Source organism: Centrocercus urophasianus, unplaced genomic scaffold (assembly GCF_019232065.1).
Source record: "Centrocercus urophasianus isolate 14NV4802_14NV808 unplaced genomic scaffold, USGS_Curo_1.0 seq_17, whole genome shotgun sequence".
Lineage (NCBI taxonomy): Eukaryota > Metazoa > Chordata > Aves > Galliformes > Phasianidae > Centrocercus > Centrocercus urophasianus.
The window spans coordinates 14,222,067-14,240,027 of NW_024884722.1; the positions used below are offsets into that span (position 1 = coordinate 14,222,067).

The 17,961-nt window shown below is 38.2% G+C and overlaps 1 protein-coding gene across 4 annotated transcripts in view; it reads left to right on the forward strand.

Moving 5' to 3' along the window:
* BLNK (B cell linker) overlaps positions 1-17,961 on the forward strand; it is a 94,276-nt gene that overhangs the window by 24,610 nt on the left and 51,705 nt on the right. For 3 of the 4 annotated variants that reach the window (XM_042818539.1, XM_042818541.1, XM_042818540.1), the window contains one exon: positions 5,999-6,045. In XM_042818539.1, coding sequence (XP_042674473.1) covers positions 5,999-6,045 — 47 coding nt within the window. Of the gene's footprint in view, positions 1-5,791; positions 5,819-5,998; positions 6,046-17,961 lie in introns of those variants that run through there. The other variant, XM_042818542.1, reaches the window with a different exon arrangement.

Below are 17,961 nucleotides of genomic sequence, written 5' to 3' on the forward strand. Positions count from 1 at the left end.
AAAAAAAAAAAAAAAAAAAAAAAAAAAAAAAAAAAAAAAAAAAAAATCACTTAAGCACATACTTCAGCATATGAACATTTTTATCTTCAGTGGGAATGACAGAAGCAAGTGCCCACGTGCTCTCTTGATTCAGACCCCTTGCATCTTGCCTGAACTCATGTGAGACTTGTCACTTCACCATGACATCCTGATTCTCCTCCCAGAAAAGCCTATGCCTCTAACACCACAGCTCTGAGGACTGACTTCTGTTCATAAGTAGTCTAAAATTGGGAACTGCCAAACAGCGTCCATCAGTGACCCTGCTAAGGTTCTTTAACTCTCCTCCTCAGCTTTTTGGATGGGAATATTAATCCTAAAATCCCTTCCAACCCTCTTCTCTTAATGAAACCATTTACCAGGATGACAACACTTCTTTTAGTAATATTTCACTTAAAACAACAAGACAACAGGTATCACCTATAAGTAGACCAAAGAAGTGCCTACTGAAATTGCAGTTCCTTACAAAAGTCTCAACTTGTTAGGATGCTACACAAACTGGTGCGTCTATAAAGTCACTTTGCACACAAAGTGCTTCTGCTACCACTAGATGTCAGCTTTACATACTTTAAAATGGACAAATACATTTGGAATACTAATTCTACAGTTGTCTACTATTGTCACAGTAGAAACATTTCATTACACAGCATTCTCTCTGGAGCTTTAATTTTCAGGATTCCACCTCTTGTGTGCTACCCTCCCTTCTGCTCTTTTCCCTGTGTTTCACGGTTTAATTTAAGGAATATATATGTTTACATTATACATTTGTCCCATGATTTACTCAGTTTGAGGAACCCTGACAGATTCTGCCAGAACTCTCTGGTTGAATTCTATAGCTTTAGATTGTGTTTCTAGAGGACAGGACTGAGATCTTATGCTATAAAACGTCTCTATTAAGAAAAGTTGCATCTCCTCTGGTCACTTACAGATCATCTTTTATGCCAGTTAATAGAGGATATCATTAGCATTCCTTATTGCAGTTCTATGGCTGTTCAGATTTTTACTTTCGTTGACTGCCTGAATGTGGATCACTTACATTTATACTCCAAATTTGAGCAGCTACAATTTCTCACTTCTGAGAGACAATGACCAAAGCCCTCCTAATCCTGGCTTCTGTCAGGTCTTCATTATACCAAATGGTAGTATAAACAAGCTTTGACATAAATTTCTTCATATTGAACATAGAGCCTTTATAAAATACTGTGCTTTTATTTTACTGCAACAGCATGAAATTGAATTGCAGCAAATAAATCTGGGCCTGTATTCTTCCCACCCCAAAAAATGAAGAAAATTAGAAGGAATTCACATTTATTATAGTATATCATATTCAAATACGATATACACACAGTGAAGCCACCTCATTTTATGCCAAGGTTCTCTGGAAGGATCAATGCCCAGAACTAGCAATGTTACAGAATGTAACTCAGCCCTTTTGGAATTTAATGACAAGTCTGGCACCTTCCATACAGCTTTATTTCACAGATATTGGCAGCTCATTTGTCCACATGGATGGGGATTTTTTGTTCGTTTCACAAAGCCAATAGAATCCCCTTCATCCTAATTCATATAAGAAATGACCTTTTCGGAGTCCTACTAACCTACAGGGTTTTCCTGGATTGTTTAAGGCATTATTTGCAAATGCATCCATATTCATCTTACACGGGCACATATCTACAAGGAGGGGCTGAGAAGTAAGGAAGGGAAAAGAAATGCACGTCAGTGAAGTTCAAAAATATAGTGGAAACGACTGTATCACACAGACAACTCCATCAACAACCTTCCAAAAGCCTTTTTGAAGCAATGCCTCTATTTAAAATACCCCTTGCACGGTCTCATTTAAGAACTGTGAAAGCACGGAAAAAAAAAAAAAAAAAAAAAAAAAATCACCAAGGAAATAGTCAAGACTACATCAAGTTCTACCACCCAACAGCCACTTTCATGCTTTACAGAAACCTTCCTCAGAGAGCAGAAGGTTTTTCTACTTCCAACAACTAGAGGGAGCACGCACTCCTTAAGTTGTGCGCTGCTTGGGCAGGCAAGGCTCCCAAGTGATGTTCGGTTTTATTATGCACAAGTCTACTTAAAATTTTCCAAAAAAAAAAAAAAAAAAAAAAAAAAACATTGAACCTTCTTACAGCTCCGCAGCTCTGGATTGCGTGGAAGTTTTCATTTGCTTCTTTGACTCAAAGCTTCTGCTTGCTGCGCACCCACACTGGCAAATAGTTGCAGCAGCACAGGCTTACATCCAAGACATGCCTCTACAAGTAGAGGAGAGGCACACCTGAAACATCTGCATCACGGCAGCATTTCTCCTCTTCCACAATATTATCTAGTGAACAAAGCTGGTTGGCTTGATTTGCAAGCTAAGAGTTTTGGTTACTCCTAGCTACTGAGATAACTAAGTGACCTGCTATGCAAGTTGATGTCAGATGAAAGAGAGCCAACAGAAAATGGGAAATCAGTACTTCATTTGAAAATAACTACTTTTATATGCTTTCTAAATTGCTCTCTAACATGAATTTAAAAAGAAAACACAATGAGGAACTAAAGGAGTTATGTACCACAAAACTTGGGCAGAAAAAAACCGGATGAGGTTTAACAAAAGCAAGTGTAGAGTCTTGCATCTGGGGAGGAATAATTCCATGCACCAGTACAGGCTGGGGGATGACTTGCTGGAGGGAAGCTCTGCGGAAAGGGACCTGGGTATCCTGGTGGATGACAGGTTGGCCATGAGCCAGCAGTGTGCCCTTGTGGCCAAAAAGGCCAATGGCATCCTGGGGTGCATTAAAAAGAGTGTGTCCAGCAGGTCGAGGGAGGTGATCCTCCCCCTCTACTCTGCCCTGGTAAGGCCTCATCTGGAGTACTGCATCCAGTTCTGGGCTCCCCAGTACAAAAAAGACAAGGATCTCTTGGAAAGAGTCCAGCGGAGGGCCACGAAGATGGTGAAGGGCCTGGAGCATCTCTCCTATGAGGAAAGGCTGAGTGAACTGGGTCTGTTCAGTCTTGAGAAAAGAAGACTGAGAGGGGACCTGATCCAGGTCTATAAGTATCTAGGGTGTGGGGGGCAGAATGGTGAGGATGGACTCTTTTCAGTGGTGAGTGGAGACAGGACAAGGGGAAACTGCCGGAAACTGCAGCATAGGAAGTTCTGCACAAATGTGCGCAAGAACTTTTTTACAGTGAGGGTGACGGAGCACTGGAACAGGCTGCCCAGGGAGGTGGTGGAGTCTCCTTCTCTGGAGATGTTCAAGACCTGCCTGGATGCCGACCTGTGCGACCTGCTGTAGGGAACCTGCTTTGGCAGGGGGGTTGGACTCTATGATCTCTGGAGGTCCCTTCCAACCCCTACAATTCTGTGATTCTGTGAAATCAAGTCCCTCCAGGAAAGAAACTACTTCAACTCCTTCTGTATCATATATATCCATTTGCAGCATATTTCATCCATATTAATATTAATCACTGGCAACACGTATTATAAGCAACTACAACAGGAGCAGCGAACAGTTAAAACCTGGAAGTATTAGTCATCTCCTACAGGCTATCATGTAATTTCCACGAATATTGATTACGCAAGATATTTTTGTACTAAGGTCAGAATTTTGTTGGGAAAAAAAATAAATTTTCTGAAATAAATAAATAGATGATCCCACTAAATAAGAAAAGACAGCTTTCAGTTAGGCCCAGAGATGCCAATTTCCTCAGACTTGAGAGGAATTAGTAGTTTAATCCTCTTACTATAGCATGTCTTTAGTGGGGAGAAGAGGAAAGAACCAAACTAAAACCTTCTGTAGAAAATACCACTGTAAGAAAGTTCAGGTCTACAGTTTCATCAGCTAACATGCTCAACTGATATTTAAACATTCTTCATCTGGCCACGAAGATAACCTGTGCCTATGCAGGAAGCAATACCTACAGCAGAACACCACCTAAAAATTCTCTGGATTTTAAAGAATAACAGCCTGGAAGAATAGCAAGCAATAGTGCTGAAATCGCCAAGCACTAATGGTGTTTATATATACATACACACACACACACACACACACACACACACACACACAATATAATTATTATAAACATATTATTTATATATTATTATATATATAATATATATTAATATATAACATTAATATATATTAATGTTATAAATATTATATAAATATAATATATATATATATATATATTTTTCCCCTCAAAGAAAAGAACAAAAATTCAGTCTCTACCATAAAAAGGATAGTTTCCTCCTCTTATTTACAAGATGAAATAATAGGTGTGGAAATGGCCTTACAATTGCTGGTCATTGATCTGTGGAGGCAATTTTGTGACTCATTATCAGCTGATGAAGTCTGAATGAGCCCAGATGGGCCTCTACGACAATCAGTCTGCTTGATATAGCTTGACATTTCCTCAGGAATTTGGTGATTTCTAGACCTGCTAGATCATCTGCTAATTATCATATATTCTTCATGTAGATATGCAGCTGCTTTTTGTTATGTTATAATTACAGGCTAAGTATTAAAAGCAAGAGGTTCTCTAGAGTCTGAAATGCTGTATTTTTCACAACAAATATATTAAAGAACTTTTTTTCCCCATTTGAGAGTTTCTTGAATTCAAGTAAATGCTGAGAAGATGCATTTTTATTAAAATCCTGCGTGTTTCCCACTTCATATGCCCTGTGCAAACTCATCTATCATGCTGATGAGAAGATGAGAGAACAGGAATAAGAGTTCAGAATGGAACTGATAATTCAGGATTATTCAGAAAAAAAGAGAGAGCTGGATTAACAAAGTACCATGAATTCAGGATCACTGAAGTTGATCAGTTTTCAGGGCCTCCCATTCTCTGTAGCTGTGCCTAGGAAGTTCCAGGAAACAAAATAAAATATAATCTCTATTTCCTCTTTCTGTCACAAAAAGAGAAGGAGGTTTACAATTCCACATACTAAATGGTCATATTTTCCATTGAAACCTATGTTGAAAAAGAGAGTATGTGAGTGCTAGCACAAGATTCCTAGACAGAAATCACACAATAGCATGTTTGGTCTAAGCGCAATCCTGAAAATTTACTATGAACTTCACAGCAAATGAAAACCCACAGAATATCAGCAGCATAAAATAGCTTTAATTAATCTAGCTTTGAGGTATAACATAAGAATTTCAGCAGCAAGGTCTGCACTAGCCAGAAGTACTTCCTCTGCCTTAAAGATGTGAAGACGGGGTGTTTCGAGCTGCAGACTACTGAAATGCTTTAGCTGATCTGCTTCCAGCAACAGAGTTTATTTGCTCAGCACTAGAACGGCTGTTGACTCAGCACTTTGTTTGGCAAGGTGACACACTAAAACTGCTCTCATTTTTCATCCCTTTTTATTGTTGGTTTTTTTGTTTGTTTGGTTGTTGGTTTTTTTTGTTTGTTTGTTTTTTGTTCTGTTTTTGGGTGGGGCTTTTTCTGTTTTTTTTTTTTGTTGTTGTTGTTGTTGTTGTTGTTGTTGTTGTTGTTGTTGAGGAGTCATGCAGAAATCCAGCACAAGAACAGAGCGAATGGAGGCTGCATAGTCTCCAAGCTCTGCTGAAGCCACTTTCCACTCAACCACTGCTACACTGATCTGCTGATTTCGTTAACAGCCTCCTAAGAAACTCTGTGGTGGAGTTGGAAGGAGTCCACAGTGGCCTGCTTATCACTTTCTGCATGATTCATTAACCAGCATTATTTGGCCTGCCACATACACAGTTAAATTCCAGTTTAACTATATACTGTGTGCTACCTCTTTCCAGAAATGTTAGAGCAGGTAGGTAATAAATCGTTAAGCATTAACCAAGATGAGACAAACATGTAGCTACAGAACAGAAAACTTTTTTTTTTAAATGTCTTTGCTTATTTCTCTTTTTAAAACATTATGCAGTTCACTTAATGGAATAGTCTCAAATGAATTTAACTTTAAAATACAAAAACTTTTCTCTCTTTTCAGAATTTATCAGACTATGAGCTGAGCCGATTCAAAACCATGCATCAGCCGTAAGTTCCCCATTCTTTTCTGCTTCCCCTATTAAGTGACTAATGCTCTGTTGCCCTTTGATAGTTTCTCTTCTAATAAATAGGGGAAAATTAGAATAGAAACTTAGTCTTCATGTGAAGGCCTTTAATTGATTGAAGTGGAATTTGCTTGGTACAAAGTTCCTGGAAAGTTTACAAGAACTGTGGCTGAGATCAGCTGACAAAGTGTCTTCTGCACCAGCTGCAGGGTGATAGCCATCCTCAAAACAGTCAGAGATGACATTAAGATTAGGAAAGAAGTACAAGTTCAACCTTTCCTTGAATACATAAGCTCTTCTCTTGCACAGTGCGTGGAGTAAATATTTCATCTGCTGCTTAGATACCAATTGAAGTGATCAGATTGTCAATTCAGAGTACTGAAGACTGAAGCTTTCCAAAGGTAAAAATCTGCCCAGCAAAATGAATGACGTATAACAGGAGGGCACTGTGTATTGCCACATATTACAAAACAGAAGCAAAGCAATAGCCGCTTACCCAACTACCTTTGTGCACCAGGGTTAAAGTTGAGAAAAATCAGGGTCTGATTCCAAAAAACTGAAGTCTCTGCTGTTCATTCAGGATAGCTTTTCTAATATTAGCTGGCCCATAAACTGCTGTAATGTTCTAGAAGTTTGAGTAACTCAATAATACTGGATGCAGATGCCAATAACAACAAGCCATTGCTACTCATTGATTACATCAATTGAGTAAAAAGATCTTTATATACACGGATGATGCATTCCATCTACTGGCAGTTTCATGCCTGTAATTTTACAGTGAACACAGATACAACAGATAGAAAAATCATTCCAATAGCATGTGGCAAATCAGGTTAATTCCAAAGGATATCTTTAAGGTTCAAGTATGTTACTTCTCTTGTATTACTGCATAGAAAATAATAGGGTGTTTTCCGAACTCAGGAAAAGTTCAGTCTCATATGGAATGAACTGCTCTCTCACCTAGTGGCTGTTATTACTCCACATAGCAACCTTTTCCTTGCTGGGAAAACACTAAATCTACTTACAAAATAAGATATTTTTTTCAAGTCCCACTCTATTAGTAAGAAGCAAGAGGAACTTGGAGGCTTTTTTTTACTCAATAAAATCATATTCCTATTGATAAGAATTTGATGAGAGTATAAGTTAATATTCTTCTGGGTTTGTTTTAATAATTAAATAGATGAATAAAGAAAATGTCAGAGGAGCTTCTGGTGAGGTAATTAAGTCTAATGGGACATCATTTTGGCAGGAAATGTAGAGAATATGAATATAAAGTTAACTAAGAATGTGACCTCTGTTTCTGTGAGACACATGACTACTACAATATTGGAGCCCACAGAAACCTACTGAACTGAGACCAAGAGCTGTGCTTGTACTAATTTTTGCATTCAAGCTTTGAATTACAAAACTGTAAACAGGAATCACAAAGATGTTTTGTAATAGGAATTCTGCTATCAAACATAAGACAAAAGGCTAGCACAGATCAGTCCAGCATAACAAAACATGTCATGTGGGCCCCCAGCACCAACTGTTTCCCACTGAGATCAGTTGCTATTACATCTTACGAACTGCTAATGCAAAATTTGCTAGTTTTCAGCAAGCAAAGAGTACGCATGTTTTAGCTTAAGGTCCACATCGATCCATCTGAGTCAGATCAACAGATCTGTTCACATAGCAGGTTCTCCACAACCAAACAAAACAGTATGGAAGATAAACAGGAAAACTGCAGTTGCTAGATAAGGTAAGACCAAAATCCTGTATTTTCTTCTGTCGATGACCAGGTCTCCACCTGTTATGAAAGTTTATTTACAGGGTTTCAATAGAGAGAAGCTGGTTTTTCTGAAGTGCTCCCATTCCCCAGTCTAGTTCTTACTAATGCAACATTTGATGTTCCTCTTCAGGTGCTCGTGATGTTCTTAAGATCTTTATGCTCTTCATAAAAATGATTTTGAGTTTACAAGGCTATACTTTGTGAACCAAGACATTCAGGATTGCTACATTCTGTCAAGAGAACCCACAGCTGGAGCAATCTGCATCCATACACAAACATAATTCCCTGAATACTTCACTACATATAGTTACCATCTCCATAATGCCTCTTTTTCATTTAGTCAGTAGGAAACCGATTTTCCAAAGGGAGGAAACAGTGGAGAAAATAAAGACAAAACGTTTACTCTGGGAAGAGCGTATTCATAGTAATTCAGTTTTGATACTCTGAAGTAAACCATTGCACATCAGACTTTTTATAAAGCATTAATTACATCCTATTATTTCTATTAACCTCAGCTTCGACAGCCTAACAAGAGCATAACAAACTGATTCTCTTCAGTACTGAAAGCCACAGCTTCTCAACAGCTGCTCAGTACAGCAGTAAGATTGCCAACCTCCACTAGAGTCCTATCAGTGAAAGGCAACAGTGGAAGATTTCCTTTCACACTTCACAAGGTTCTGCTTTGGAATGAGACACTGGTCCAAGTATGCTCTGGATCTGAATGCTAAAATTGCATAAGAAACTGCTCTCACATGTTCACATGCTTTCGTCAGCCCTGAATTCATGTTGAGTCTTGCTCAAAGTCCTTCCTCCCACTTCTAGCCCTCTTCTAGTTTTCACTCTACCTAAATCAGCTTCATACCACTGATACCTTAGAACACTGGAACTTCAGTACTTTCCAGACATGCTGTCTTGCCATCTTTACTTAGCATTTTAATAAGCAGTGCAAATAAGACTAGGGCTTATAGCCATATACAGGAAAATTGATACAGAAGATGTAACTTAATGAAATGCATCCATAAATTGCAAGTACGCCTTGAGAAAGCAACATAATTACAGCTCAGTCACATCAATGTAGATAGTCCAAGTGCATCAGATAATTCTGCAGAAGTTATTTTGCAACACCCTCAGATCACTGAAGCTTCACCTTCCCAGGAAAATAAAAGGCCTCCTTTACAGCTGTGATGAGAATTACAACCCAAACCAAGCTCAAAATCAATTTTACTCTCAGACTATGAGCTCTAGGAACAGTTTTCTAAAGTCAGGATGAATTCTTTCATCACAAGATCAGCTCTATCACACGTGCAAATTCAGAAGCTTATACTGGTTGCATCAGATTGTGAGATAGGAAGAAATCTTCAGCAAACCTGATGCATGATATCAAGACTTGAGTTTATCATTTGTATATATCAACACGCAGTTGTGGAAGATCTTGGGTTAATTGTGATAAGGAGCACATAATGATAAGCTTTGCTTAATTATTGTGTGGGAAGTATTTGAGTTCTTTTTCTTCAAATAAATATCTACAAATTTTCATTGCTGACAAAAAAAATTTATCAGGAATTTATAGTATATGCAGAAAAAAATTGCTATTCATGAATCCAGTAGATGTCATGTAGTTAAGACTGATTTCTGGATTACTTTCTAACATCTATTTTTCATGCGTTTTTAATTTTTTAAATCAGATAACTCCACACTGAAATTTTTCATACTTGCCTTCCAAGCCAAGGAAATCATTTTCTTACACATGAATAAATTCTGAAGTATAACAGATGTTACGAATCAAAAATGCGCTTTCATAATACTGAGATATTCCACTTGAACTGGATGCACTTGCATAATTCAAACTGCAAGAGCTAGAAACATTCTACATAAACCTCACCTTCTCTCCTCCACCTGCATTCTTCTATTTCTTTAGAAGGCAAGCAAATAACCTGATGCTGAAAACTCACTTTTCAGGTTTTTTTTTTAAAAAAAAACAGCCATCAACATTTAAGCTCCAGGACCAAGTTACTCTACCCATGCTCCAGGTCAATGCATTAGATAAAAAAGCCTGGATCCACTTTGGAGCTAACTCAGGAGTTTGTATGGCAAAATCTCCAGCAGCAAGAGAGTCTGATAATAATGACTAAACCTGAATAAAAAAAAAAAAAAAAAAAAAAAAAAAGATTTGAGAGCTTGCTTTGTCACAGGCTTCCTAAACAAAGCCAGGTGAACTGTTCAGCATTCCTCGCTTTCTTTCCCACCTGCAGAGTGGAAATTACAGTATTTCCCTATTTCACTGATGTGTTATAGAAGAGAAATAGCTATTGTTGAGATGACCATACTTAAAATAGTAGGGAGAACTATATAGCTACACTGCAGGCAAACGCCATAAATTGCTTTCTATAGGCCCTATTTCCAAGCAGTGTTGCCACAGAGCCACAAGAGACGCACACATTGAAAACATCAGTGTGTGCTGTGCATATGGCAAGATGACAGTGGCCAGTATTCCCACAGCTGCAAGTGCCAACAGATCTCCATACTACCAGGACCACTGCAGGCTGGCAGCCCAGAGAGGTACAAGCAATCCAAAAAGGCTCCACTAGCAGCACTGGTTCAAGTTTTCATGTAACAGAGCTTCCTATCTCTTTGTTCTACTACTTAGTCAGATGCCTGTGCGCATTTTTTAATTTGGCCATGCTTTCCTAGAATCATTGCTTCAAATGCTTGCATGCACAATGCATTTTCTTCTGTTACATTTTTACTTCTCTACAAAAACACAAGAAAATGGAAGTCATAAATGTTAAGGCAATAGTTAAGTTTAAGAACAAAACGAAAGTCAGAATATGAAATAGGCTTCAGACAGAGTGCAAGGTGAAGTTAGAATGACATATAAAGAATTTTCTAATGGGAAGGAGATAAACCTATTTAGATGTAAAACATTCAGCCTGAGTCAGCACTGGTAAACAGAGGTTTATCTCCTTTCCTAATGGCATTACTGTTAAAGGCATTCTTTGTTAATAAATGTAGGGTGTGCAATATTTCAATTTAAAATATTTTTATTTCTTGTTTTACCTCTATGAATTAGTTTGAGTAGCTAAAGAATTTCATATTGAGGGACTATTACCAACAAAACCAATGAGATTTCTGTGAGAACTGGGCTGTTTCCTTAGCAAATAATGAAGACAAAGAGCTGTTACCCTCTCTTTAAGTGAGATGCTGCAGTATAAAAATCTCCTAATTTTGTACATTCAGATTTCCCCCACCCCAGAGAGAGCTTCAAGCTGAAAAACCATTGGTGGTAGATGACTTCTGTTCCAATACTAAATAAGAAGAAGAGGTTCACCCCTCTCTGTGGGATATACTGTAAAGGATTTTTAATTGTTCTGTTGCCCTTAAATACCAGTGCTGACTCAGGCTGAATGTTTTAGATCTAAATACATAGGTTTATCTCCTTACTTTCAGTAGTTCTTGGTGTAGATTTAATGCCACTTCAAAAATCTCCAATTATTCTCAAACAGGAAGAGCCCTGGGCTGCAAAGTCAGAAAATATGTACTCAAAGTGATCTCTCCACAAAAATGGTATCTAAGAGAGAGACCAAAAGAGGCTCCAAGTATCTAACCGTTCTAGTGTTACGTTCACTGTAGCCATATATACTCCAGAACAGGGGAAAAATACTATATACTTATATATACTACACACGTTGACTTTAAACCACATTTTTGTCTATTATTTACAGAAAAGCTATACACTGAATGCATGACAAAGGTCTATTCAGGCATTATATATTTAGAGACAAAGTATAACACTCCTCTTGTAGCAGAAAGGGGGCAATAGACACTTGCATTATAGCAATTCCTCTTCCATTCTGCCATGAAGCTTCTGTATAACACAGTTGTCTGAGAAGGAAGATGCCTGTTATCATCTGGTAAAAGGATCACTTTCACTCTTCTAGCAAGACTGTTTAACATGCCATCTTGAATCCAAAGCCAGACAAAACTCTTAAATCATTTTTGAAGTGTTTTGCCAGAATTTAACAGTGGAAGAATTGAAAGATTAAGATCATGGTATTAAAAACCTTGTGGCACTGTCACAGGCAGCATGGTTTTGAACCTGAGATTACAGCCTTACCCATCTCAGGTGCCCAGTTCACATCAGTAATCAGAACACAGTGATCAGAATCAGAACAGCAGGAAAACAGACACATTTCAGTTCTGCGAATCTATAACTGGGTGTTTTCCTTCATTCCAAGGAAATCCAACCCAGCCAAACTTTACTGTATTTCTGAGAATTGACAGAAGTTCATGTTAGTTTCCCTTGACAAAATACACTGCCCAACATTCAAGTACAAGAACATCAGATATTTTTAGATGAATAGCGAGTTCATATTTTGTGCAACTGTTTTTGAAGACGATGTATCAATAAAATTATACATGGGAGAAAATAATTCTGTATATAACATCCTCCTAACTCTGCAACCACACAAAACTTTTATACGAGTTTTCTTTCTAATAAAGACAGAAAGACAAGGTGGAAGTATATTAAAGGTGTTCTAGGCAGGACAAAAACTAAACCCAGTAAAGAAGCCATTTTGGCTAGTAATGAGTCCAACTGGAGAGCAATATGTATCACTTTGCATTCAGTCCTGTGTTGTATGGCTTTTAGATATTGACCAACTTCCTTCCTGCCAGTCCGGTATTGCTTGTAGTTTACAATCAGAACAGACTCAAAGCAGCAGTATTTAGGCAGCAGTTCACCTGTCCTGCAGCATCCCTTTAAGTTTTAAATGAAAAATATTTTAAGCAAACATGGTGTCTAAAAGCCCTTACTACAGTGGCCTTTCTCACAACAAAATTTCACCTGCTCTGGTTGCGTTAGGGATACTAAAAGCTCATGGGAAGTAACCATCATTACAGACGAGTCTTTGTTACCAAAAATAAAGAGGTAGCTTGAATCTACATTTGACAGAGCTTATAGAGGAAAAAAAAGTGACAGCTGTATACAAGAACCTGTGATTCAGAGCCTGCAGATGAAATAGCAATTCAATATATATTTCAAAAACAGGTACACATAGTAGCAATTGTTTCGCTCACAAGTTGAAAATATAAAAGATCATATTGCTTGCGTTCCATATATCTGTATCCATATATCTGCTGGAGTCTTAGTTTTCCAAATAGCAATAAAAGTAATTGCCATGTGGCAGTGTCACAGCTTTGGTTAGAGTAGAAGTAACCTGTGAATGTTTTTTCTGGTTTTGTGAATCATATTCCTGCCCCTAGACGCTATGGAAAGAAAATACAATGAAGGGCTTTCCTTATGTATAGTCTGCCATTAGACAGAAATATTCATGTTGCAATGATGAGTATCTCAGGGTTACAGATCTGTTGTACCACAGAGAAGACACAATTTAAAATCGGTGTCAAGTTCCTCCTCTGTAATGAAAGATGCATCCAAAAAGCTCAGTGAAATAAAATAATTGAGAAAGGATGGGAAATCAACAATGAAAAAAAAAAAAAAAAAAAAATCACATTTCCAATCAAATGATAAATGTAGTCTAATTGATATCAGTTGATTTCATCTGGAGTTCAGAGATCTACCTAATGGGATAAGAATGTCACAGGAAACTCAATCTTTTTTTTTTTTTTTTTCCTCCTGACACCTGCTATAGAAATCAGTCTGAAGCTGTATGATCATCTTGCATGGCACATTTTTTCCTCCCAGTGCCAGTTAGGAAAATCTAGAGAGGTGCACAGGATGCAGACTCAGTTGGGCACCGTACAAATAATGCATGAACCAGCACAAGCCTAGAATAGTCTCCAGATTCTCCTCCTCTTCTTTACCCCATGATTGTCCACTACTTTCTTTTCAAGAGCCTGTCCAGGACAACTTCTGAATTAAAATTAGTAAGCCTTGGACAGTACCCTTCTACAGTGACCTACTATGATGTCCAGCCATCTATGGGATGCTGTTTCTGATGGAGTTACAGCAACACAATAGCAGTGTTTCTTTGGTATTGGAAATACTAAATTTTTAGGTAATTTTGGTAATTTTCAGCAAAGTTAAGCAAATCAAGTCATAGGTTTTTTGATAAATGTGTGGCATGCTGGTGCTAAATTAAACTATATGTCTGTTAACTCACTTTCAAGAGCAAGAGCTGATGAGCCTATCAGGAACAAACCAAAAAGTGGTCCACTTGAAGGGAGAGCCTGGCTCAGTATCAGTGAGCTCATTCTCATCAGGCTAATGGCAAAAGTAGAGACATTTTTCTTTTCGTACTCTCAACCAGAAAAAAAGTATCAGTTACAGAGCAACTGAAGTTGGATATCAGAAAATACAAGAAAGCAAAACACAATCAAAAACAAGAAACCAATGAGAGGACACCTTCTGAATGCAGAGAGCTTCCCACATTTGTTCACAAAGGCAGAAACAGAACCAGCAGTGGAAGCTGTTGCCTGACTCACAAACGAGCTCTTCATTGTCATTGTGTGCCTGGACAGGATCTTCTGCCTCCACCCTGACTGTTAATTTGTTTTGCTCTTCTCTATTACAAGGCTGTACTCAGACCACACAGAACAGGTTGTTGTAGTTTCAATTCACTGCTCTTTCTTCCCTTTTAGAAAATCATATTTGGTAGTCAGAAGGCACTGCACCTGGGACTCAGAACTCAGAATAACTCCTGGCTCATTCAAGCAATGAAGCGTGAAGAACTGCTTATATATAATCTCATTTTAGTAGAATTCCATATCTTCCCAAGCTCAAATGCTGCACAGAAATCAGAGTAGATGTCTTGTCTCACTTTTCTTCATGTCCCAAACAGGAGTCTTCATTTTTTTTGAAAAAAGAAATATATACATAGGTTTTAATCTATAGTGCTATTAATATATACCTATGCTGACTATAGGAGAGACGTTCTGTTCTACTTACTTCAGACTAGCCTCTATGAAAACAAGGGAAAATGTTTTCTTGCTTCTATGCAAGCATGCATAGCTTCATTCCCAGTTTTCCTGCTTGTGCTGTGATGGCAGGGGTCTGTGCAGTGCTTTCAAGGTGAAGGCATGTATTAAACCCAGTCACTGGGATTTCGATGAACTTAGAAATGAGAAGATGGCTGAGGAGTTGATATAAGATACTAGGCCATGAAAACTGCACTATAGCAAAATGGTGGGGGTAGACAAGCAGTGTATAGAAGTAAAAAGATAAGCAGCAAGAAGTTACAGACAGGAGGACCTATTGCAGCTGCAAGCTAGACAGTTGGTGCCTGCAGCAACCAGTCACTTGGAACAATCTCAGTAAGGTCAGTGCAACACAGCTGGGCTGGTAAAAGATGAAGTGCAAGTGGTAGGAATCACACCACAGTCCTTTACGCAATATAAATACAAGACCTGAAACTCAACAGGCAGCACAGCAACTGGTGGAGGCTCAATAGAATTACTAAATTCACCAAAAACATATTTCAATTTACTCCAGGCAAACTTACAGATCATGTAAACAAACACCTCTCTACTAGCACCTTCCTTATAAAAATCTTTCCATGATCGAAGCAGATGTGAAGAATAAAGAAACACCACAGAAACAATGTGGACACTGACACGAGAGTACTGACGCACATAATGGATGGCATCAACTGTCCTTCAACACTTGATTCAGAGCAACAGGGATCTCTGGAGATAGATCCCATACGGCCACTTATATACAGAGAGTACCACACTGCACATACGGAGGAAATTTGGATTGATTCCCAGACCACCTCCATGCTAGCTTTCCCTAACTTCCAGTGCTTCAGAGAAGCTGCACACTCACTGCATAGGTGCTGAAGATCCAGCACAAAGCCAAGAAGCTGCTCAGCTGCCAAAGCAGGAAAGCAGCATTGCTAGACACAGCACATGACCTGAAGCGCCTTGGCTATTCTCGTTCCAGAGAGTGCTCAGTTGCTACCAGCTCTGGCACCATCCTCCAGCACACAGCGTAAACACACTTTGATGTTATGCTCTTGGTGTTTGTTCATAATTCTTAGAAGTAAAATTTAGTTATGCTGTGATTTCTTGAAGAGATGAAGTGCTTTAAGGCCAGAGTACAGCTAGTCACTGCACAATGGCACAACCTTCTTTGTAAAGTGCTGCAGCTTAGGACTATTCAGACCAACTCTCTCAAGTTATTTCACTTATCTTTTGGAGGGCAAATGGAAAGGACATTCCCCTGAGCTGAGATGGACTCCAGCCTCCTGTCCAAAGCTATGTTGGTCTGGGCTAAGACTGATATTAAAAATAATAATGGAACAGTACTATTCTCCTGCACCTGATATCACTGCACATTTTAAATGACCTCCCTTGATGAGGCATTAAGTCTTGGTTTCTTCTTCATGATTCTGGTACTTAGCTTCTCCAGGCACCTGCTACTACAGCTCTGTCATTTCTCCTATTTAGTTCCTTACTGAGCAGTTTCACAGCTTTTTATTATTTTATGAAGCTCACAGAGTACTGACAGTAACCTAAAAATACTTCACCATTTCAGTTAGTTTGCCTTACCAGGCATTCCATGAAAGTCATAAGATCCTCTTATAAATCCCTGATCTAACTGATACAATTAAGTAAATTTAGCAGTAAATACCTTATCACATTCCTTTGACTTCAAGCAAATCTTCTGAAGAAACATGAGAAAATACAAGGCACACTCTTGTTTTTGCAAGAATTTATTAATAGATAGGATCACAGAAGTAACAGGATTGTTTGTATTGCTTGAAATACTACTACATTCCTTTTGCATTACAGGTACAAATAACATTTAAGAAATAATTCATTATTAGATGCTTATCTAGCAAATCTCTCTTTTCTTAACCAACATATAGCCCACAGGTAGGTAGGCTTAAATATAATCTGGAAAAAAATAGCAAAGAAATCACTACCTATGTGTATAACTGCAATACACTTCACAGAGTCCACAGACCAGAACACTGGTGTTTGGGAAAGCAGCACTTTACATACAGACTTGGAGCTGTTCATTCACAACAAATGTACCAAAGCCATCTTGAAGTAAATACCCATAGCATAGTTCCAATAGATACCTGGGCAATCTTAGAATCTTTTCTACACTATCAAAATTCTAATCCTCCTGTGCAGTACCCCTTTTCATTCTATTATTCTTGTGTATTGGCTACTTCCATTGAAAGCAAAGCAACCTTAAATCAGATTGAAGGTCTAACTCTCATGACTTCAGTGGTATTTGACAACACCATTTGCCTAAGGAAGAAAATATAGAGCAAATGAGTGAAGGGGGGCTTAATCTGCAAACATATATGACTGGTACATCAATAGCAGGATTGCTGTAACAACCCAATGGATAATACTGAAACAAATAGAAAAACACTTCAATCTTTAATTCAGGGAAGTGCTGATAAAAATCAGTTCTACGAGGAAAAAGTGATAATTACATACATATATCCTGTAGTTCCTTTAGAAGTTCATGACACTTTGAGGAGGTTTTTTTCATCAAAGAGGAAATTCTCAGATGAGTAACTAAGGCTTAAACTTAAAAGGAATCAAAATCCTTAATGAAGTTATACCTTAAAAATGTATATTTACCCCCAGAATACACTATCATAATGCTATTGCATTCTTATCTCATAACTAACAGAAAAATTTTTCAGCATAAATGATATAAGTAACACACACCTTGTTGATAGCCTATCATTATAATGCAAATAGTGCATTAGAAATCTAGTTTCCACTCACCAGCCTACTTATTAACAATAATTTGTTGATAAATACATTGCTCTCTCAAAATTACTGCAGCAATAGCAAACAGGACAATTTCAGCGGTGTAACACCCCTATACCCTTGTGCAGTGCCATAACATAATGAAAATTACAGAGGTAATGACAGGGTAACAAAGGTCTGGGCTACAGCAAACGAGGAGAAGCCCAAATGCAACAGCCATATGCACAGAAACAAAGAAAGAAAATATACCTACTTTTAGAAGGGCTCAAATAAACAGAAATCTCCAGCAACATACCCTCACCTCCACTGCCAATCTTTAAATGAAGTCTGGGAAGGGGTGGATCCTAGCTCCACTCCTTCCGGTCACTCATATACACTGCATACACCTGAGGTCCCCTGGGTTGGCCCCATTTTCCCACCAGGTGCTTAATC